This window comes from Empidonax traillii, unplaced genomic scaffold, assembly GCF_003031625.1.
Source record: "Empidonax traillii isolate 1590-97213 ecotype Southwest subspecies unplaced genomic scaffold, ASM303162v1 scaffold717:size860381, whole genome shotgun sequence".
In the NCBI taxonomy this organism is placed as follows: Eukaryota; Metazoa; Chordata; class Aves; order Passeriformes; family Tyrannidae; genus Empidonax; species Empidonax traillii.
In genome coordinates, this window is record NW_020955910.1 from 56,915 (window position 1) to 73,400 (window position 16,486).

At 45.5% G+C, this 16,486-nt stretch overlaps 1 protein-coding gene across 7 annotated transcripts in view; it reads right to left on the bottom strand.

The window, feature by feature from the left end:
• Positions 1–3,102: 3,102 nt before the first annotated feature.
• EPN2 (epsin 2) overlaps positions 3,103–16,486 on the bottom strand; it is a 37,631-nt gene continuing 24,247 nt past the window's right edge. For 5 of the 7 annotated variants that reach the window (XM_027900286.1, XM_027900290.1, XM_027900289.1 and 2 more), the window contains exons 3-9: positions 12,460–12,584; positions 10,882–10,974; positions 10,438–10,594; positions 8,496–8,663; positions 6,910–7,002; positions 5,786–6,001; positions 3,103–4,310 (exon numbers count right to left, since the gene is read on the bottom strand). In XM_027900286.1, coding sequence (XP_027756087.1) covers positions 3,979–4,310; positions 5,786–6,001; positions 6,910–7,002; positions 8,496–8,663; positions 10,438–10,594; positions 10,882–10,974; positions 12,460–12,584 — 1,184 coding nt within the window. In that variant the 3' untranslated portion in view covers positions 3,103–3,978. The remainder of the gene's footprint in view (positions 4,311–5,785; positions 6,002–6,909; positions 7,003–8,495; positions 8,664–10,437; positions 10,595–10,881; positions 10,975–12,459; positions 12,585–16,486) is intronic. The other 2 variants (XM_027900291.1, XM_027900292.1) reach the window with 2 other exon arrangements.

The window sequence follows — 16,486 nt, forward strand, 5'->3', positions numbered from 1 at the left end:
CAACCCTCTCATCCCACAGCCACCTTCCCCAGATTCCTGCCTGGACACAAATCCAGCGAGGCAGCACTCCACGATCCCTCCACTGCTGTGGAGCCGTTTCAGGGGTGGCTTAAAGAAGGAATTCAGTCACCTGCAACACAACAAGTCTTCATTTTTATTGAGTTAGTAAGGTCTCCACTGATCCCGAGCTCGGTGAGCTACAGAAACCCTCCTGTCTCCCAGCCAGAGCAGCCTGTCCCGGGAAAGCGACGGATGGATCCAAGGAATCCCACGGACAGCGAACGAGCAGCGGGGCTAAGTCACGGCCAGATCTCTCCCGGCACAGGCCTTTGACATCAGCTCCCCCAATCCACCAGCTCGCTGGAGAAACCAAACCCAGGCACGGCGGGCGCGGGGCTCGCTTGGGACGGGGTTGGAAAAAGCAACAGGGCCGGAATATAAAGCAATACAATTTTAATTCTGACCAGTCACCTACAAACCCCCTTTTTGTCTTTCCAACTGTTCTGATGGCATTTGTTTAAAAAGCACATCCGTGACATCGCTTGGGAAGGGGGGGGAGTAAGGGGAGAGGGGGAAGAAAAAAAAAATGACACAAAGATACAGACATTATGATACAATAGTACAAATGATAAATTATTTATACAGTAAATAATGTCAATAAGTCAGCATAGAGTGGTAAAAAGCAGCCGGCTCCCGGGATTATGAAGAGTTTGGTAAATACTGAAACTTGTAACAACTTGTGAAGGAAGCGAGTCGTGGTGAGCTTCTGCTGTGAAAAATAAACCACCTGTTTCTCCACAACCTGTGCAATATTCAGACCTACAGTACACGTCAGAAACTGTAACAGCAAAGGGGGAGATGGGGAACCAGAGTTGTCTTGGTTACTCCAAAGAGACTGTGAACAGTACAGCCCATCACGCTTTTCCCTTCCCTGTCCCCTCCGTGGAGTTTAGGTTCTCTGTAGTATAAAACTGAATAAATAACTGAGTTTATTCAGGGGTAAAATTATGCCAAGGGTGATTGAGGTTTTTTAAGTTTTTTTTTTTACTATTTTACAAAATATTTAACACTTTTCTCTTTGGTCAATTTGACCAGTAAGGCTATTTTGGGCTACTAACATTAAAAAAAAAAAGAAAAAAAAAAAAGAAAAAAAAGCACTTTTAGTATTTTGCGAGGTGAGAAAAAGGAGGAGAGGAAGGGAAAAGGAGCCCCGTCGTGGTTTGTTGCGCCATGAAAGTCTCTCTCTCTCTCCATATTTAATGTGTATTTAATCAAAAGGAACACGGCTCTCGGAGAAGTGGACTTGGTAAAAGCAACAATTGGCCATTCAACGGTTTCATTAAGCCAGGGCTCCCTACCAGACCCACAGCACAGTTTTCTCCAGTCACGTCAATCATTTCATCACTTTAAATGCTCATTCTCAGCCCCACCTTTGCCTTTAAAGAGTTACCCAGGATGCGGTCAGGGCTTTTCGTGCCCCATCCAACTGCAATTCAGGTGACACACTAAGGGAAAAAACATCAAGTGACCTCCATTCCACTGCTGAGAACACCAAACTGGAAAAATAAATCTTGCCACAGATCAGCTGGAAAGCACTTTCCTCCCCCTCCCCACCCCCCATCTGCAAGAATCACACCCTTCCTGGTCTACACTTCTCAATAACTTCAACAACAACGAAAAGTCAAGTCTTTTTTCCTTACTCTGAAAGGCAACACGAATGGGTTTTTGTTTTTTTTGTTTTTAAAGACACACTGGATGTGGCCAGCGATTCTCTTCCCTCCTCTATAAAAAACAAAGAGCAGACGAATACTCGGGATCCTCCTCGCCCGTCCCACACCATCCAAAGGGGATCCCGCAATCTGCACAGGAACACCCACGCACCGAGCGCTCCGCACACCAACAGAGCTACCCCGACCTACACAGCTAAAAATCCGTGATTGTGCCCTACAGCTGATAGTCTCTCAATCCCCCTCTTCCCACCAGGAGACAGCTCCCCGTGCCTGTGGCAGCTCCCGGCTCCGGGACAACGGGACACACCACTCCGGTTCGTTGTTCTCCAGTTTTCCCTCCCCACAACCTCCTAACCGGGAAAAGCCGCCGAGATGCATCAATCCACGCAGAGATGCCCAGACATCCCCACCCACGGATATTTGGGGTGGATTTCGGTCTCCAGCAGAACCCCCGAGCGCGGGGTCGGTGCCGAGGAGTCCGGACGTGCCGGTTAAAAGAGGGACAAGTTGAGAGCTCTCCTGGTTTTTCCACGGGGTGAACCTTCCAGCGGGGATGGGGGGGGGGAAAAACAAGAGGTCAAGCCGATAAAATTAAACGAGTCGTGGTCTGCACGTTAGAATTTTTTAACAGCTCAAGAAGTGTTACAAGGAAAACAAAACAAAACAAAAAAAAAACACCACCAGCCTCTCTTGGGATCTTCATCAAGGCTAAAAGTCTGTCCAGTTTGAGGGCAGGGGGGTGTCGGGAAACGGGAACAAATCAAGGGAAAGGCGACTTTAGTGTTTTTTCTTTTTAATGTAGTCTTAAATCATGTTATGCTCAAATTCATTTCTTCTAAAAATAATTAGTCACGAGGATTTGTTTTTTTTTTTTGATTTGCACTATGAATATTTCATTTAAAAGTAAATATTTTAGTGTTAATCTTCCCTTTTAAACTCTCTTTACAGAAACAAAGAGCTAAAACCATAAATAAGAGGGCATTAAAACCATAAAAATGACATTTGCCAATATCTTAATTTTTTTCAGCCAGACTTGATAAATCTATCAAAACCAGACAGTTAAATAAGAACCACATTATAAAAATTAGCAAAAAAAGGACTATTAGGTAACTCTGCAAACTCAAATATGAAACTGTACTAAACAAAATATGTGCAAAAGTATACAAGAGTAACTGCATATAGCAAGGTTAAGCCTGAATTAGTTTTAAAGCTTGCCCCGGTGAAACTGAATTCAAAGTTGTCCCACTGTAATTCTTTTTTTTTTTTTTTTTTCTTTTTTTTTTTTTTTTTTTTTTTTTTTTTTTTTTTTTTTTTTTTTTTTTTTTTTTTTTTTTTTTTTTTTTTTTTTTTTTTTTTTTTTTTTTTTCTTCTCTCCTTTTCTTTCAACTCACATTGTAAGTCAAATAAAAACAAAATACACATGAAAAACTTCCAAAGAAGCTGGTACTGGACAAGCACAGAGCAGGACACTCACTCAGCACGAGTGCAGCCACTCACAGAGAGTTCCAGGAGTCCTTAAGAGTAGTGTACAAATTCAACACTGCACGACAGCACACGGCATATCGACAACTCGAGCATGTTCTTGGGTGTTTAGTCTGGGGGGGGGGTTTGTGTTATTTTCCTTTAGAGACAAGCTTGTTTTCTCGGGTCACACCTCGGATACCAAAAGCAGTGCGAGTTTGCAATGTTTAATGCATAAAAAAACCAGCCACCTGGGCCCCCTCCGGATCGTTCTGGTCTAAGAGTAAGGACTATGGGTGAACCAACAGTCTAGAACTGTGTGTAGTTATGTGCAAAACATTCACTAGCACTCGGAATCTCAGGTCTATCATATGGGCATAGGAAGTGACAGATGCAGGTAAATAGTAAATTTCAGGATCCAGCACATGATCTGACATCTACAAAATAGCCAACGGAGTCTAAAATGGCAGGTTTCTCTCCCTAGAAAGTGTATTGAAATGATTAACAAAGTAACAAAATGGGCAGAATCTAACTTTGGTGAAAAAGTCTGAACATTTTCACATGATGCTCAACAAGCCAAAGTAAGGTACCATCTGTAGCAAAGACTAGATTTTTTTTTTAGATTAACTGGTAAGTAGAGACAACTCTTCAAAGATCATAACTGTAAACTGCAAATCTACTTCCAAGTCTCTCACACACCGTTCAGTCCACACAGGCCACGTTCGTTCCGCTGTAAAGACTTCAGCCTGGAAACACTAGGAAAAGAAAAGTTCCTTTAATTGGGTCTTTATAGGAGGAAAGGGTTAGTTGTATTTGCAGACTGGGAGGCTGACGGCGGGATTCCTGTACTGTGGAGAGGTTGGGGCATTGATCCTGCAATGCTCAGCCCCTGGCCCATCCTGCTGATCGAGGCCACGCTGCCCATCGCCGGGATCGGCGCCATCCCCACGGGCACGGGGGCCCTGGAAGACAGAGGTATTGGCTCCATGCTCATGGGGGGCACGGCACTGAAGGAAGGGCTGCTCCCCATCACGGGACTCGCTCTCATCTGGTTCAGGGTGAGCGGCTGAGGCTGATTCACTTGGAAGGGGTTGATTGGAGTCGGGGCTGTGGCGGCGCCTGGTTTGAGGGGGAAGAGGGAAAGAGACGGCGCTGACATCACCAGAGATCTGGAAATCATCTCTTCTGGCCAAGAATGCACCTTTGGTTCATTCCCACACACTCCCAAAACCCAGAACACCCCAGGGTGAACCTGCCTGGGTGCCATTCAGCAAATTCCCCAGGGCACCAGTACAGGCTGTTTCCTTGAACACATCAATCCCACAAAACATCCCCTCCCTGACCAACAGTTTCCCCTTCTGACAGTACTGACCAGAGAGAGACGTCCCAAATTTGGTCACCTGGGACATGCCCAACCATGACATCCAGGTGTCCAATTTTAGCTTTTAAATGCTATTTAAAATTTGCACTGGGGAAGAGACCTGCAGGCCCTCTGTGCTCCTTTACTGCAGATTAAACTGACAGAGAGCAGGGTTTGGATATTGGGAAGAAATTCCTTCCCTGTGAGGGTGGGGAGCCCCTGGCACAGGTTGCCCAGAGAAGCTGTGGCTGCCCCATCCCTGGAAGTGTCCAAGGCCAGGTTGGACGGGGCTTGGAGCAACCTGTGGAAGGTGTCCCTGCCCATGGCAGGGGGTGGAATTGGATGATCTTTAGGATCCCTTCCCAACCATTCTGTGATCCTCTGATTTGTACATTTGCCTCACAACCTCACCAGCCAACTCCATTTTCCTGTTTCTGGCACCGAGTTTGGACAAGAATTCACAAAGTAAACAACTTGTTTCCGAATTGCAGCGGTGCTAGAAAAAGCAGAGAACAACTTTCCCAGCGTTTGAGGTTCCCTGGATTGCTGCCAAGCCTGCAAATTCCTTTCCCCGTCCATGCACGGCGTTATTTGGATGGCCCAGTGACCCCTCACAAACTTTCTGTAGTAACCGGTAACGGCAGATACACAGATTTCCTCTCAGCACTCACTGCCAAGGCTGCTCAGAATCACTGCCTTTTTCCTGCTCAAGGAGTTTAATAAAATGGCGTTTTGCCCTTTTTTTTTTCCACTGGAAGAGTGAAAAAAAAAAATCGATACTGAAAGGGAATTTCAGGGTGTTTCAACCATATGAGCAACACGAGGAAATTTCAGGACATGTTTCAGCTTTTAAAAATTATGTGTTCCACTTGTTTGGTGTCACCATTTCAGTCTGTGCCAGACTAAAGGAAGCCTGACCAGCAAGCCACTGAATTTTGCTCTCTGGAACCTCAGATAATCTGGAGAGAGCAAGGGCAAAAGGGAAACTGCTGGAACTGAGTTTAGCTGCAGACAAAGAGCAGAAAGTCTGTGCTTTCAGGGACTGTCACTATGCTGGGCGAGTCCAGGATGCCTCTGTGAGACCTTCCTGCTCTCAGCCACGATCTGCTGCCTGAAGCAACCAAGAAACACCCAAAACTCCTTCCTCTAAATCCACCAGGACTGAGTAATGCACAGTTTTCCTACAGGGAGGGAAAGCTAAACCAGAAACGTGAAGGGCTGTGCAGACACAGACCTGGTGCCAAGAACGGATTCAGCGAAGTAACAGGTTGTGGTGGCTTAGACACCAGAGAATCCAGGTTCACCAGAGCAGCATTGGGGCCCAGGAAGGACTCCGGGGTTTTCCGAGCTGCACTTTGCTTTCCTGATGTCCCACTCGAGTGCTGGGAATCAAAGAGATCGGGACTTGTGGTACCGCTGTGCTGAGATGGCAGAGTGGAACCTGATTCAGCTGAAACAACACAAAGGGACAAACAAAACTGCCCATTAATCCACACAGCCAACGCAGAGAGACAGCCCTGAAGTGTCTGACAGCAGGAATGTTTAGTTCTAACGCTGGGATTAGTCAGGCTGGAGTGTGTCAGGGCCACCCTTAGCATGCAAGCAGACAAATGTTCTGGAGGAGAGCAGGAGAAAGCTGCGGTCAGAGGTGCAGAGCTCTGCTGAAGGCGCTCCCTGCTTTGCCCTGATGAGCATTCCCACAGCTCTGCTGCTCCACGGGGGACTCAGAGGCTCCAAGGAAGAGATACTCCAAAGCCTTGGCTCCTGCCCTTGCCCTACACCACTGCTGTGCCCTTCCTAGCTGGATTCCCCCCAGGTTTGATGTTCAGGAAGCCCAGCTGGGCATTAGTCACTGTTCCTGCAGGCAGAACCATCCTGAGAGCACCGGGTACCACAGCCCTGGCACTGAGGGCCTGGCAGTTTGGATTTAGTCGCTAATGGCCAAAGGAAAAATAATTTAGAGCATCCATAGAAGTGTATTTTCTCATCTTCCTACCAGAATTTACACAGGAGAGGAATTCAGTCAGCATGGTTCTGTTTGACCCTCGGAGCACAAGCCCTGCTCCAAACTCGTTGGATACTGGAAATTTAAAATCCAACCCAATTTCTGGGTCAATGCAGCCAGAGGTTACAACACAGTGCAATTCTATGGATTACAGTGCAAAAGGCCCATTCCCCACAAGTCCATGCACAGGCCAAAACGTGAACAACAAGCTCTTTACTGCTGCATTACCACCAGCTTTAATCCTCCCCTTTGTGAAAGCTGATTTTTTTTTTTTTCTAATAAAATGTAGTAGAGACATTTGTTTGCTGTGACTGTCACCCAACCTGTCCACATGCTAAGAACTGGATTCGTACCTGGCTTTTTGGAAGTTCGGAGTGTGTCAAATTCAGAAAAATCATCTTTAACTGTACCATTCAAATTACTGAAGAGGTCAAAAGATGTACTTCCTGTTCAAAACAACAAGACAGCCCTGTCATTAACACATCTTCGGTTGCATCCCACACCTGATCCTCCTGGAAGCAATTCCTAAGCCATTTGTGTTACCAAGAAGCCACTGCTGGGCTCCAGGGCAGCAGTTGGAGTGGTCCTGGAGTTACCCAGGAGCTGGGAGAAGGATAACGTCAGAAAATTGTCCTTTCTTACAAGATTAAACAACTAATTCAGAGCAGTTTGCTTTTGAATCAGTGTAGGGCACACCTTGAGCATGCTGGGGTTTGGCTGATTGTCTGCACTAGAGAAAGCAGAAGGAGAAATGGATTTACAGCTTGAACTACCAAGTGTTAATCAGCCCCTCAAGTAAAACACATTCTGAACAGAGTTCCAAAGGCAAATTTAGCACTGTTACGGCTTCAGTGATGATTTGACTTGTGCTTCCCAAGAGAAAAGGAGGAGAAATGCAATAGCAAAGGTTGCTGAGATGGCAAAGCCCCGTTAGCTGAAGCACCAGCACTTGCCCAGAGTTCACACCCACTGAAAACATCACCATTTCCAAATTCCACGCTCTTACCTCAGAGTGGAGGCAGCAAACCCAAACCCAAGTGACCAGCAATCACGCTCCTGAAAAGCTTTAAAGTTTGTGTGGCAGGTTTTTGATTTTTTTTTTAATTAGTTGAAATGCTTTTCTAATTTAGTTTTCACCTTCAACGCATTTCAAGCAAATGAAGGTCCAAAAAGAGCACAAAAAGACAAAACCCCCCGAGAGAACAAGTGATGATTAAGTATAAAAACAATGCCTAAGAAGAACAAAGTTAAAGGCTGGTTCTCACAACGATCCAGTTATTGCCCTTTGCCCAGTGGAAAGCTGATTAGACAACTTTTAGCAGTACTCAGATTCCTTTGTTTGTTATGAAGGGCTGGCAGAAAATGCATTTGGGATGCATTTAGCCACGGTGCTGATATGAAAATAGCAGGTATTAAGGCTCATCAAGGTTGCATTAGTTACAGAGCATGACCAGACAATTCCATCAGCACCCTGGTACCCAGGGCTCACTTCACACCCTGGGTCTGAAGGAACAAACCTTCATTTGCACCTCCAAAAGCGTGGAGCTGCTCAACCTGTCAATCTACATCTGCAGAGACATCATATCTGCAGAGCTATTTATCATGATGAAAGCTTAAATTATAGGATCATTCATTGCCAGAAATTAAGTCCTTGTCTAATTAAAGATAAAGCCCAAGAGTAGCAGCAGTCCCGAGGGCTCAGCAGGCAGCCACGAACACCAAGAGGAGAATGTGGAAGGGACAGAGCACGAAGCAGCTCCACGAATTCAGGGCTCTAAGTCAGAATAATTACATTTGATTTTCTTTTTCCTGCCAGTTATTACAACTCCCTTTTATTTTACAGGCCAGTTCTGCACGTTGTTCAGCTCTGAACCACACAACGCAGGAACATCGTCGGGATTTCTCCTCACTGCTCAAAGAACACGAGACTGTTCCTCACCAGAAGTAGAGAGAGGTTTGTTTGCAGGAGCTGGTCCCCAGGGATCCACAGGTTTTGCTGCAGTAGAAGATGACTGAGCAGGAGCCCAAGGGTCATTTTTGGACAGAGGCTGAGCTGTGGATCCTGCTGGTGCTGCCCAAGGGTCAACGGAAGCAGCTGGTTTGGCACCTGCAAAAAGAGTCAGCGGGAAGATCAGTGAGTCCAGCTTCCCTTTGGAAAGCTTTCCTGCGAGATTAACCTCTCTTATGAGCCTTTACTGCCAATTAACACTGAACATGAACAGGTGAAGCAGTCCAGCACCAGGAACACTGATAACTCCCAGTATCCATGTCACACGCCCTGAACAACAAGCACCAGGAAATTCTGTGCAAGGCAGAGGAATAAACAAATCCCTCCCCTTTGAAACTGAATAAAAATATCTGCAGTTCCAACAAGAAAATAAACTGGCTTTTGTGACAGACATTTCCACCCCAACTGACAATACCTGACTGGAGGTGACCTAAATCACAGGGTCTATTTGTGAACTCGGGGGAAAGTTTATAAAAAGCCCAGAGGTAAAAGGTATGAGATATAAAACACACCTGGAGAAAGATACCTAAGACGCAAAGGGAATGTTTTCCATCTCTTTTAACCACCCTGTTATTTTTCAAAAACATAATCGGCTTCCCTGAGCCAGCTGTGCTTTTTCATTCCCATGTGTAAGCACTCCTGACACAGATCTGAGCTTCCCACTGATATCCTTATTTTATTTTTATTTTTAACCCAAAGCCTGTATGTTCAGGATTCTCATTTTTATTGGAAATCTGTGACAACTCTTCACTCCCATAAACTCAATCACCAAAGTGCATAAATGCCCATCTGCAGTGCTGGGTTTTGTTCCATCAGCAGGGCCCGTGGTCTCGCTGCAGCTCCGCATCAGGAAATGCCAAAACCCTCCAAGGAAGCCCAACTATTCCCACGTCGGTACTTACACTTCCTTTATCTGCCCTCAGTGCTGAGTTACAGCAATGCCCCACCAGAAATGCTAATGACAGCATTTCCCATCAACTGCAGCTTCCCAAAATGTCTTTTCCTTCATAAAAGGGAGCGCAGGAAATGAGAGCGTTTGGGAAGATCCCTTCCCGGAGCTTCCATCAGCTCCACTGGAACACCACAGCCCATGCAGGACTTGAGAAATACCATTTAATGAGTCACTCTTTTCATCAGAAAACTCCTAAATCTTACATCTTCAGGACCATCCTTGGGAGCCAAGAAACCAGCAAGCTGGAATACGGGGTTGTGCTGTGGTGGAACAAAGTTGGGAGGCAGTGACAAAAAACACTACAGCCCAAAAGTGATGCAAGGAAAATGCTGTCAGAGGGTGACAGATCAAGCAGGAGAATTGAAGAGAGCTGGATTTTGTTTGGTTTTAACGATGGAAAAATACACTGAATAGCCTTAGGGCCCAAAACTTGGGGCTTGTTCCGATTTCCTGTCACCAAAAGAGAAACAAATGACACTTAGAACGATGACCTGCAGCTGGCCCAGCAGCTTTGTAGGTTCCTTAAATGCCACCACGAGGAGGGGGAAAAACCCCAAACAAGGCATTTCATTATTAAACTTCAACATTTTCATCAGGAACCTGATGGTGTTGCGTTGAATGCCGATGTAAACGACTCTGAAGCACTTTAAGGAAGAGGCTGTACAACCATCAGCCTGAAGCAGAACAGACAGAATGCCCACACAAAAACCCAGCTGTTTGAAAACCGTGAAATTTCCATTTGTTTCTGCTTGGAAATGAGTTGGGGAACGTCAGTTCTAGACTCTGGGAACCAACCAAGATGGACTAATACCCAAGAGTGACACCAGACACGGGAGGAACTTTGAAAAAGCTCAACATCAAAAAGCAAAAATCCTTTAAAAACAACATTTCCCCCCCCACCCCAGGCACTTTTCTTCTTACCAAATGATTGCCACGGGTCAGAGGCAGGAGCTGCCACTGTGGATCCCCCCCAGGGATCAGTTTGGTTTGCAACAGCAGGAGGTCCCCAGGGCTCCGTTTTCGGCGGGGCCGGTGCCGAGGAGGGCAGGGCGTCCATCAGGTCCAACAAAGTGGTGTGCTGAGGGCAGGAATAATCTGAGCTTTAATCAAGAGCATTGTCACTCTGAAGTACAAACCCGTGAGAGTGAAGAAGCAATTATTATTATTATTCTTTCTTTTTTTTTTTTCCTTTTACACACCTGCATTGACTAGCAGCTCGAAATTTAACCCACACGGAAGAAGCTTTTAAGCTACACAACAAAGCAATCCCAAAAGCATAAAAGAGCTCAGTATTAAGCTATTTTTGTGTTACTGTATCTCAGCTTTTGGCAGCATGACCGGGAGTTTCTTAGTCGAAGGCACTACCTCCTTCTTTTTGGGAATTTTAATTGTGTCTCTGCGACTCTCCTCCAGAGCCATCTGTAATCTCAGATCATCTCCGCGTCTGAGGCGCTCCTCCTGCAAAGGAAATCAACACTGGTGATATAGACCATGAGCCTGCACTGAGCTGCTGCTCCCTCCAGGAATCCAACCCCTGGGCAGGAAGGCCTGGCCAGCCCTCCCTGCCACCCTGGCAGTGCTGGTGGGATCACTGGCTGCAATTTGGACACAGTTGAGTGAGGGGAGAGGAATTTTCTTGTGGTTCTTGCCTCAACCAGAGATGGGGGAGCACCCCGACCCTGCGACACCAGCACAATCCAGCTGGCTGATTGACATTTACCCTCGTGTTGTTTTATTCCTGATGGGAATATAAAATGCAGCAATCTCTCCAAAATTCAGTTGGCAGGTACAAACACCACAGAACTTCGGGTAAACAGCCCCTCTGTAAATTGTCACCAAGATTCTGAACCGCTGGAGGTCGTAGGGAACTGAATTGTCATTGCCCTGGCTGTTCTCAGCTTCCCTCCACGCTGATACAAGTGTTGTAAAGAACACCAAGGGAATCAGTTGAGCCAACTCCATGTAATTTGAAGGTTTAAACATCTGTAAACTGCACTGTTTGTGGTACATTCAAATACTTTCAGTGTCTCTGCTTGCATCACATCTGTCAGAAGTTGACTAATCCCCCAGCTGGTATTTCCCTTGTCACTTTTCAAGCTACTTCAACTGATTAGATTCTGATTTGTATTTTCTTTCCCTTTATTGCTCAACAATGATACAGTGTACTGGGTGATAGTTTTCCTTTCCAAGCACAGAGATACCCATGCTTAACACGCAGCTTAAGCTAAATTGTCACAGGAAGCCTCTGAAACATTACAGACACTCAGCAGGGATGACTTGAATTTTCACTCAAGCTGAGATTCAACTTCGTTATATATTAACATGCAGCAAACTTTATCCACAATTATTTATCCATCATTTGCTCCAAATTCAAAATGAACTTCTTAAGAATTAGCACAGCAACATAACTCAGGTGACAGATTAGGAATCAAGTTACTTTAAACCAGGTTCTTTATATACTCTGGTACTTTGTGTCAGGTCACCCTCTTAATTCCAGACACTCTCACCAAACAACCAGACCATTCAAAATTCCACTGGAATCAGAATTCACTGGCATTAATGAAGGTTTTCAGGACCAGTCATGTTTCCAGTTCTTCCTAACTGAAAACATCTTCAGTAACGTGCTGATTAACATCCTCCCACACAAAGTCTTCTTGCAAAGTGACTGTCATCTTCCACTAGTCTCAAAACAGCTCGGAGGCTGAAGTTACTTTTATAAAAAGAGACTTAAAAAATATAAAAAAACACAACCAAAAATAATAATAATAATAATAATAAAAATATACAAGAAGCAACATCTTCCAAAAGACGGAGCTTTGGAGCAAAGCCAAGCTGCCATTGGGGGGGACAAAATAAATAAATAAATAAATAAATAAATAAATAAATAAATAAATAAAACAAAACCCCAGGATGGTAATCTCAACTATCAAAGGCAAAACCTACACGGGCACCGACCTGCTCCGCCACCTCCCGGCTCATGGCCAGCGCCAGCTGCAGCTGCAGCTCCTCCTCCCCGCTCGTCTGCGGCCGCGCCTGCTCCAGCTCCGAGGACACCCGGGGGGACGTGGCTGTTGGGAGACAAAACCCACCAAATTTAGCAGGTCAAACGACAAGAAATGTGGCAGGACTGATTGGTGCTCTAATAGAATTTTATCCTCCACCCTCCCCCTCCCCTTCCATCGCCGCCCTCCCGGCTGAGGGGAAGGAACCAGCCACAACAGTCAAACGGTCAGGTGGTTTAAAGGACAAATATTCCCAGAAAACAAGGGGCTGTAACATCTACAAGGACTTTGGGGGCAGGACACCGACTTAAAAATGCAGGGAATTAATTGTTCAAGAGGACATCTGTTGGTGTTTCTTAGGTCTCCCCACCTCACTGCTGGGAGTTGGGCAATCTCGGGGGAAAACTGGATACCACCCACTTTTCTGTAAAATAATACAGTCCTAATGGCAAGATAAAGAACTGTTCTTAACTGCTGAGCAGGCTGAGGGACAAACAAGCCAACCATTCAGACACCAAATTTACACAAATACCGGATCATTCTCTGTTAAGAAAGGGTTTGGTTTATGGGTTGGGGGCTTTTTTTTTGGCTGAAGATTTCTATTAGCTGAGCTCTAGGTTGTGATCTCCCCCCCCCTCCTCGAGCAACACTCGAGCTTGACAGCTAAAATATGCAATTTCTCAACATACAAACCATCTTTTCTCGATGTTTTCACGACACCAACGTGCAGAAATTCCCATCCCAATGGGACAACATTAGTAGGTTTAGCACTGGACAGTAACTAAACATTTTTTTTTTCTGCTCACTCTCACAGATAAATCTCTAGCATCAAATCATTCACACAGAAATTTTATCTCAGTTTGGCAAGGAAGCTTGCAGTCAAGGGCTGGAATGATAATTAGCTTGGCAAAATATACATTGACATTTAATACAGAGGAATCATGTTTTTAAACTAGCATGGCAAGGTCTAAGAAACCCAGTTCCTTCTTAGCAGGCCAGCTGGGCGTGTTTTGAGATTGCCAAACTACGTTGAAAAAGCACTTTTTTCATCCCTGCTTTAATCCTCCAAACACTTGCCAGTGTCTCCTCTCCAAAATGACATTTCAAAAGGAGAAGTGCAACTTCCTCTCTCATCCAACAGGCCCCAAGGCAGGTGACTGGTTCTAAAGGGACAAATTAATTTATCCCCCAGAACGATTCCCCCAAAGCTGTGCTGGTCCCGAGGCTCTCAAGCCAACCAGACAAGTCCTTACTCATACCTCTCAATTCTATTACTTTTTCAAACTTTTTCATATAAAATAACCAAATTTAGCCTCTTTGCCCCACCAGTCACAGCCAGGCTGTCCAATATGGACTATTTAAAACAATATAACTAAAGCATGTGAGAATTCCCAGCCAGCAGAGGTCAAACATCAGCACTCGTTCTGGTCACTCAAATGCAAGGTGGGTGATTTCAAACCAGAATGGAGGTGGAAACACTTCCCTTCAGAGCACGGAGATTGTTTTTATGTGTTTATCTTCGCCAAAAGAAGATTGAGCAGTTTATGGTTGTTAAACATAACCAGGCTTGCAAACAGCACAGAGTGAGAAAAGCTGTTTAAGGCAAAGGGGCAAGAACTAATGGTGTAAACTGGCCATGAACAGATTTGAGAGACAAGCAGAGAAGAGCAGTTTTCCAGCAGGGAATAAGAGAAGGAAAGAGTCATAACCGGTTGAAAACCAGAGCTGGGTAAGCGTGGACACCAAGAGAGTCACCTGAGAGCGGATGGACCTGGACCATGAGCAGGGAGGCACCTTCTGGTCCTCCAGATTTTTAACTCCAAATCTGGGGGGGAAATGGGATTTCCTGCACTTCAGCTTTTCCATCCCTGTTGGTGTAACTGCATTCCATAACAACTAAGAAGCTGATGGCACAGCAACTTTAAAATTATATGAACTTGGTTCATTCTGATGGATCTTCCTGCCATTTCCACAGGAAGGACTTGCTGAACACACTCACCAGTTGCAGCTTTTAGCAGCTCACGGCCCTTCTGCCCGGAAAAAAAGCTGCAAGGAGCGGGAATTGCATCCCACTGGCCCTCCCCTGGTGGGTCCTCACCTCCCAGCCATGCACAGGAAGGGCTGGATTGCTTTGGCAGGGAGCTCCATGAGCTCACAGCTCCCAACAGAGCCCAACATCAGCAGCTCCAGGATCTGAACACGGAGAATAACGGGGGTCTCAAGGACAGGAATGATTTCTTTTCAATTTTAAGCTTTCCAGCAGTTCATTCCGCTTGGTTTCATTAACTCTAAAAGGCACTTCCAAACTCCTTTTCAAAAGAAAAAAAAGGAAAAATGCCCATTTGAAATTCCTCCGTGGGCCTCATTTTTAAAAAAAAACACCCCGAACTATAGGAATGTTGCTATTTTACATTTAAACCTCTGCAGTGTTATAAACCCACCTATATTAAAGAGTTGCCAGCAAATTGTTTGAGAAAGGATTAAGGAAAATTCAAAACACTGTTCCTGGGAGTAACCTGACGTGTTCCATCCAGCAACTTCACTCCTGTCTGGGCCTCATCCTGCACCAAGGTCTGAATTCCCAGGATCCAGCAGAAAGGTTCTTGCCTCGGTGACAGGATCTCTGGCACACAAAGCATCCCTTATCCCCCAGCACATGACAGTTAACTCAGATGTTTATGTAAGATGGGCCTCAATAGATCAATTCTGACCTGGCTAAGCCCTGCTTTGTTGGGAATTTGGAGATCCCAGGCCCTCCAGGCTGCCCGGAAGCAAAACCGGTGGGAATCTGCTCCTGCAGGGCTGGGAATCATCTCCAACCTCAGCTAATCACTACAGCAGGATCCTGCTCCACCATCGGTGCCCAGGCCAGGCTCTGAGGTCTTTCAGACACGTGTATTGATAATTTCTGATATTTTGGCAGTGTTAAAAGCCCTCTGCAGATGTCGATGGATGTGGCTGATTGAAGTGAATGTAAAGGACACGGAAAGCAGAGTCACTGCCTGCATTAATGGCACAAATCACTCCCAGCACACAAGTCAGGCTCTGCATTTCCCTTCAGAAGGCTGTGCTGGGGGTTTGGGGTTGGTTTTGTTATTCCTGGGGTTTTTCTTTTTCTGATTTGCAGGTGGAATTCTGAAGAACAGACTCTTCACTTCTCAGTCACGTCTATTCAGAGAGAAAAGCTCCTTCCTCACTCAATCAGTGCACCCACAAATGGTGACAAAACCAAGGCTGACTTGAAAAATCAGATTAATATCAAGGTAAGAAGTCAGAAACCAACAGAATTTCCTTTAGGAACCAAGCAGAGATCCCATTTGTCACTCTTCCAATGAAAGACCCCTCAGCTAAAGGTGGGATACGTTCACAAAGCCAGTCCAGCCTCTCAAATGATGGAAAGGCAAACTGCTTCATCTAGGAGGAATCATGTAATCCACCTTTCCGCTGGGAATTAAAGCATCTTTCAGACACAAGAGGGGAGTTACTAACACCTCTGAGGGTGACAAGGTGGAGCTGCTCAACCCTCCTGCAGGACTGAACTGTACTGAGCAGACTTCTGAAATTCATGGAACCCTGAACAAATCCTTAAGGTTTGCTTTGGTTTCAGGGGCATTTTCCTCCCAGGTGATCCCCACATCCCTCTGAACAGACAGAGCTGGATGATTTAGTGCCACTACAGGAGCCTGGATACACCACTGGCACTTCCCACCTTCACCCAGAGCACCAGAAAAAGAGATGTATGATGAGGGAATTTAATCAAGTTGTCAAGTGACATCTGACAGGAGTCTGCCACATTCAACACCTCAAACTCGTTGCTGGATGATATTTCCTGACTAAGATGGAAGGGCAGATATATGTTCCAACCTCTAAATTATTAAAAACTTGCAAATTATTAAATAAAATGTAAAAACCCTTTAAAAACAGGAGCACTCTGAAATCTGAATGGTACAGGGTGCCCAGAGAAGCTG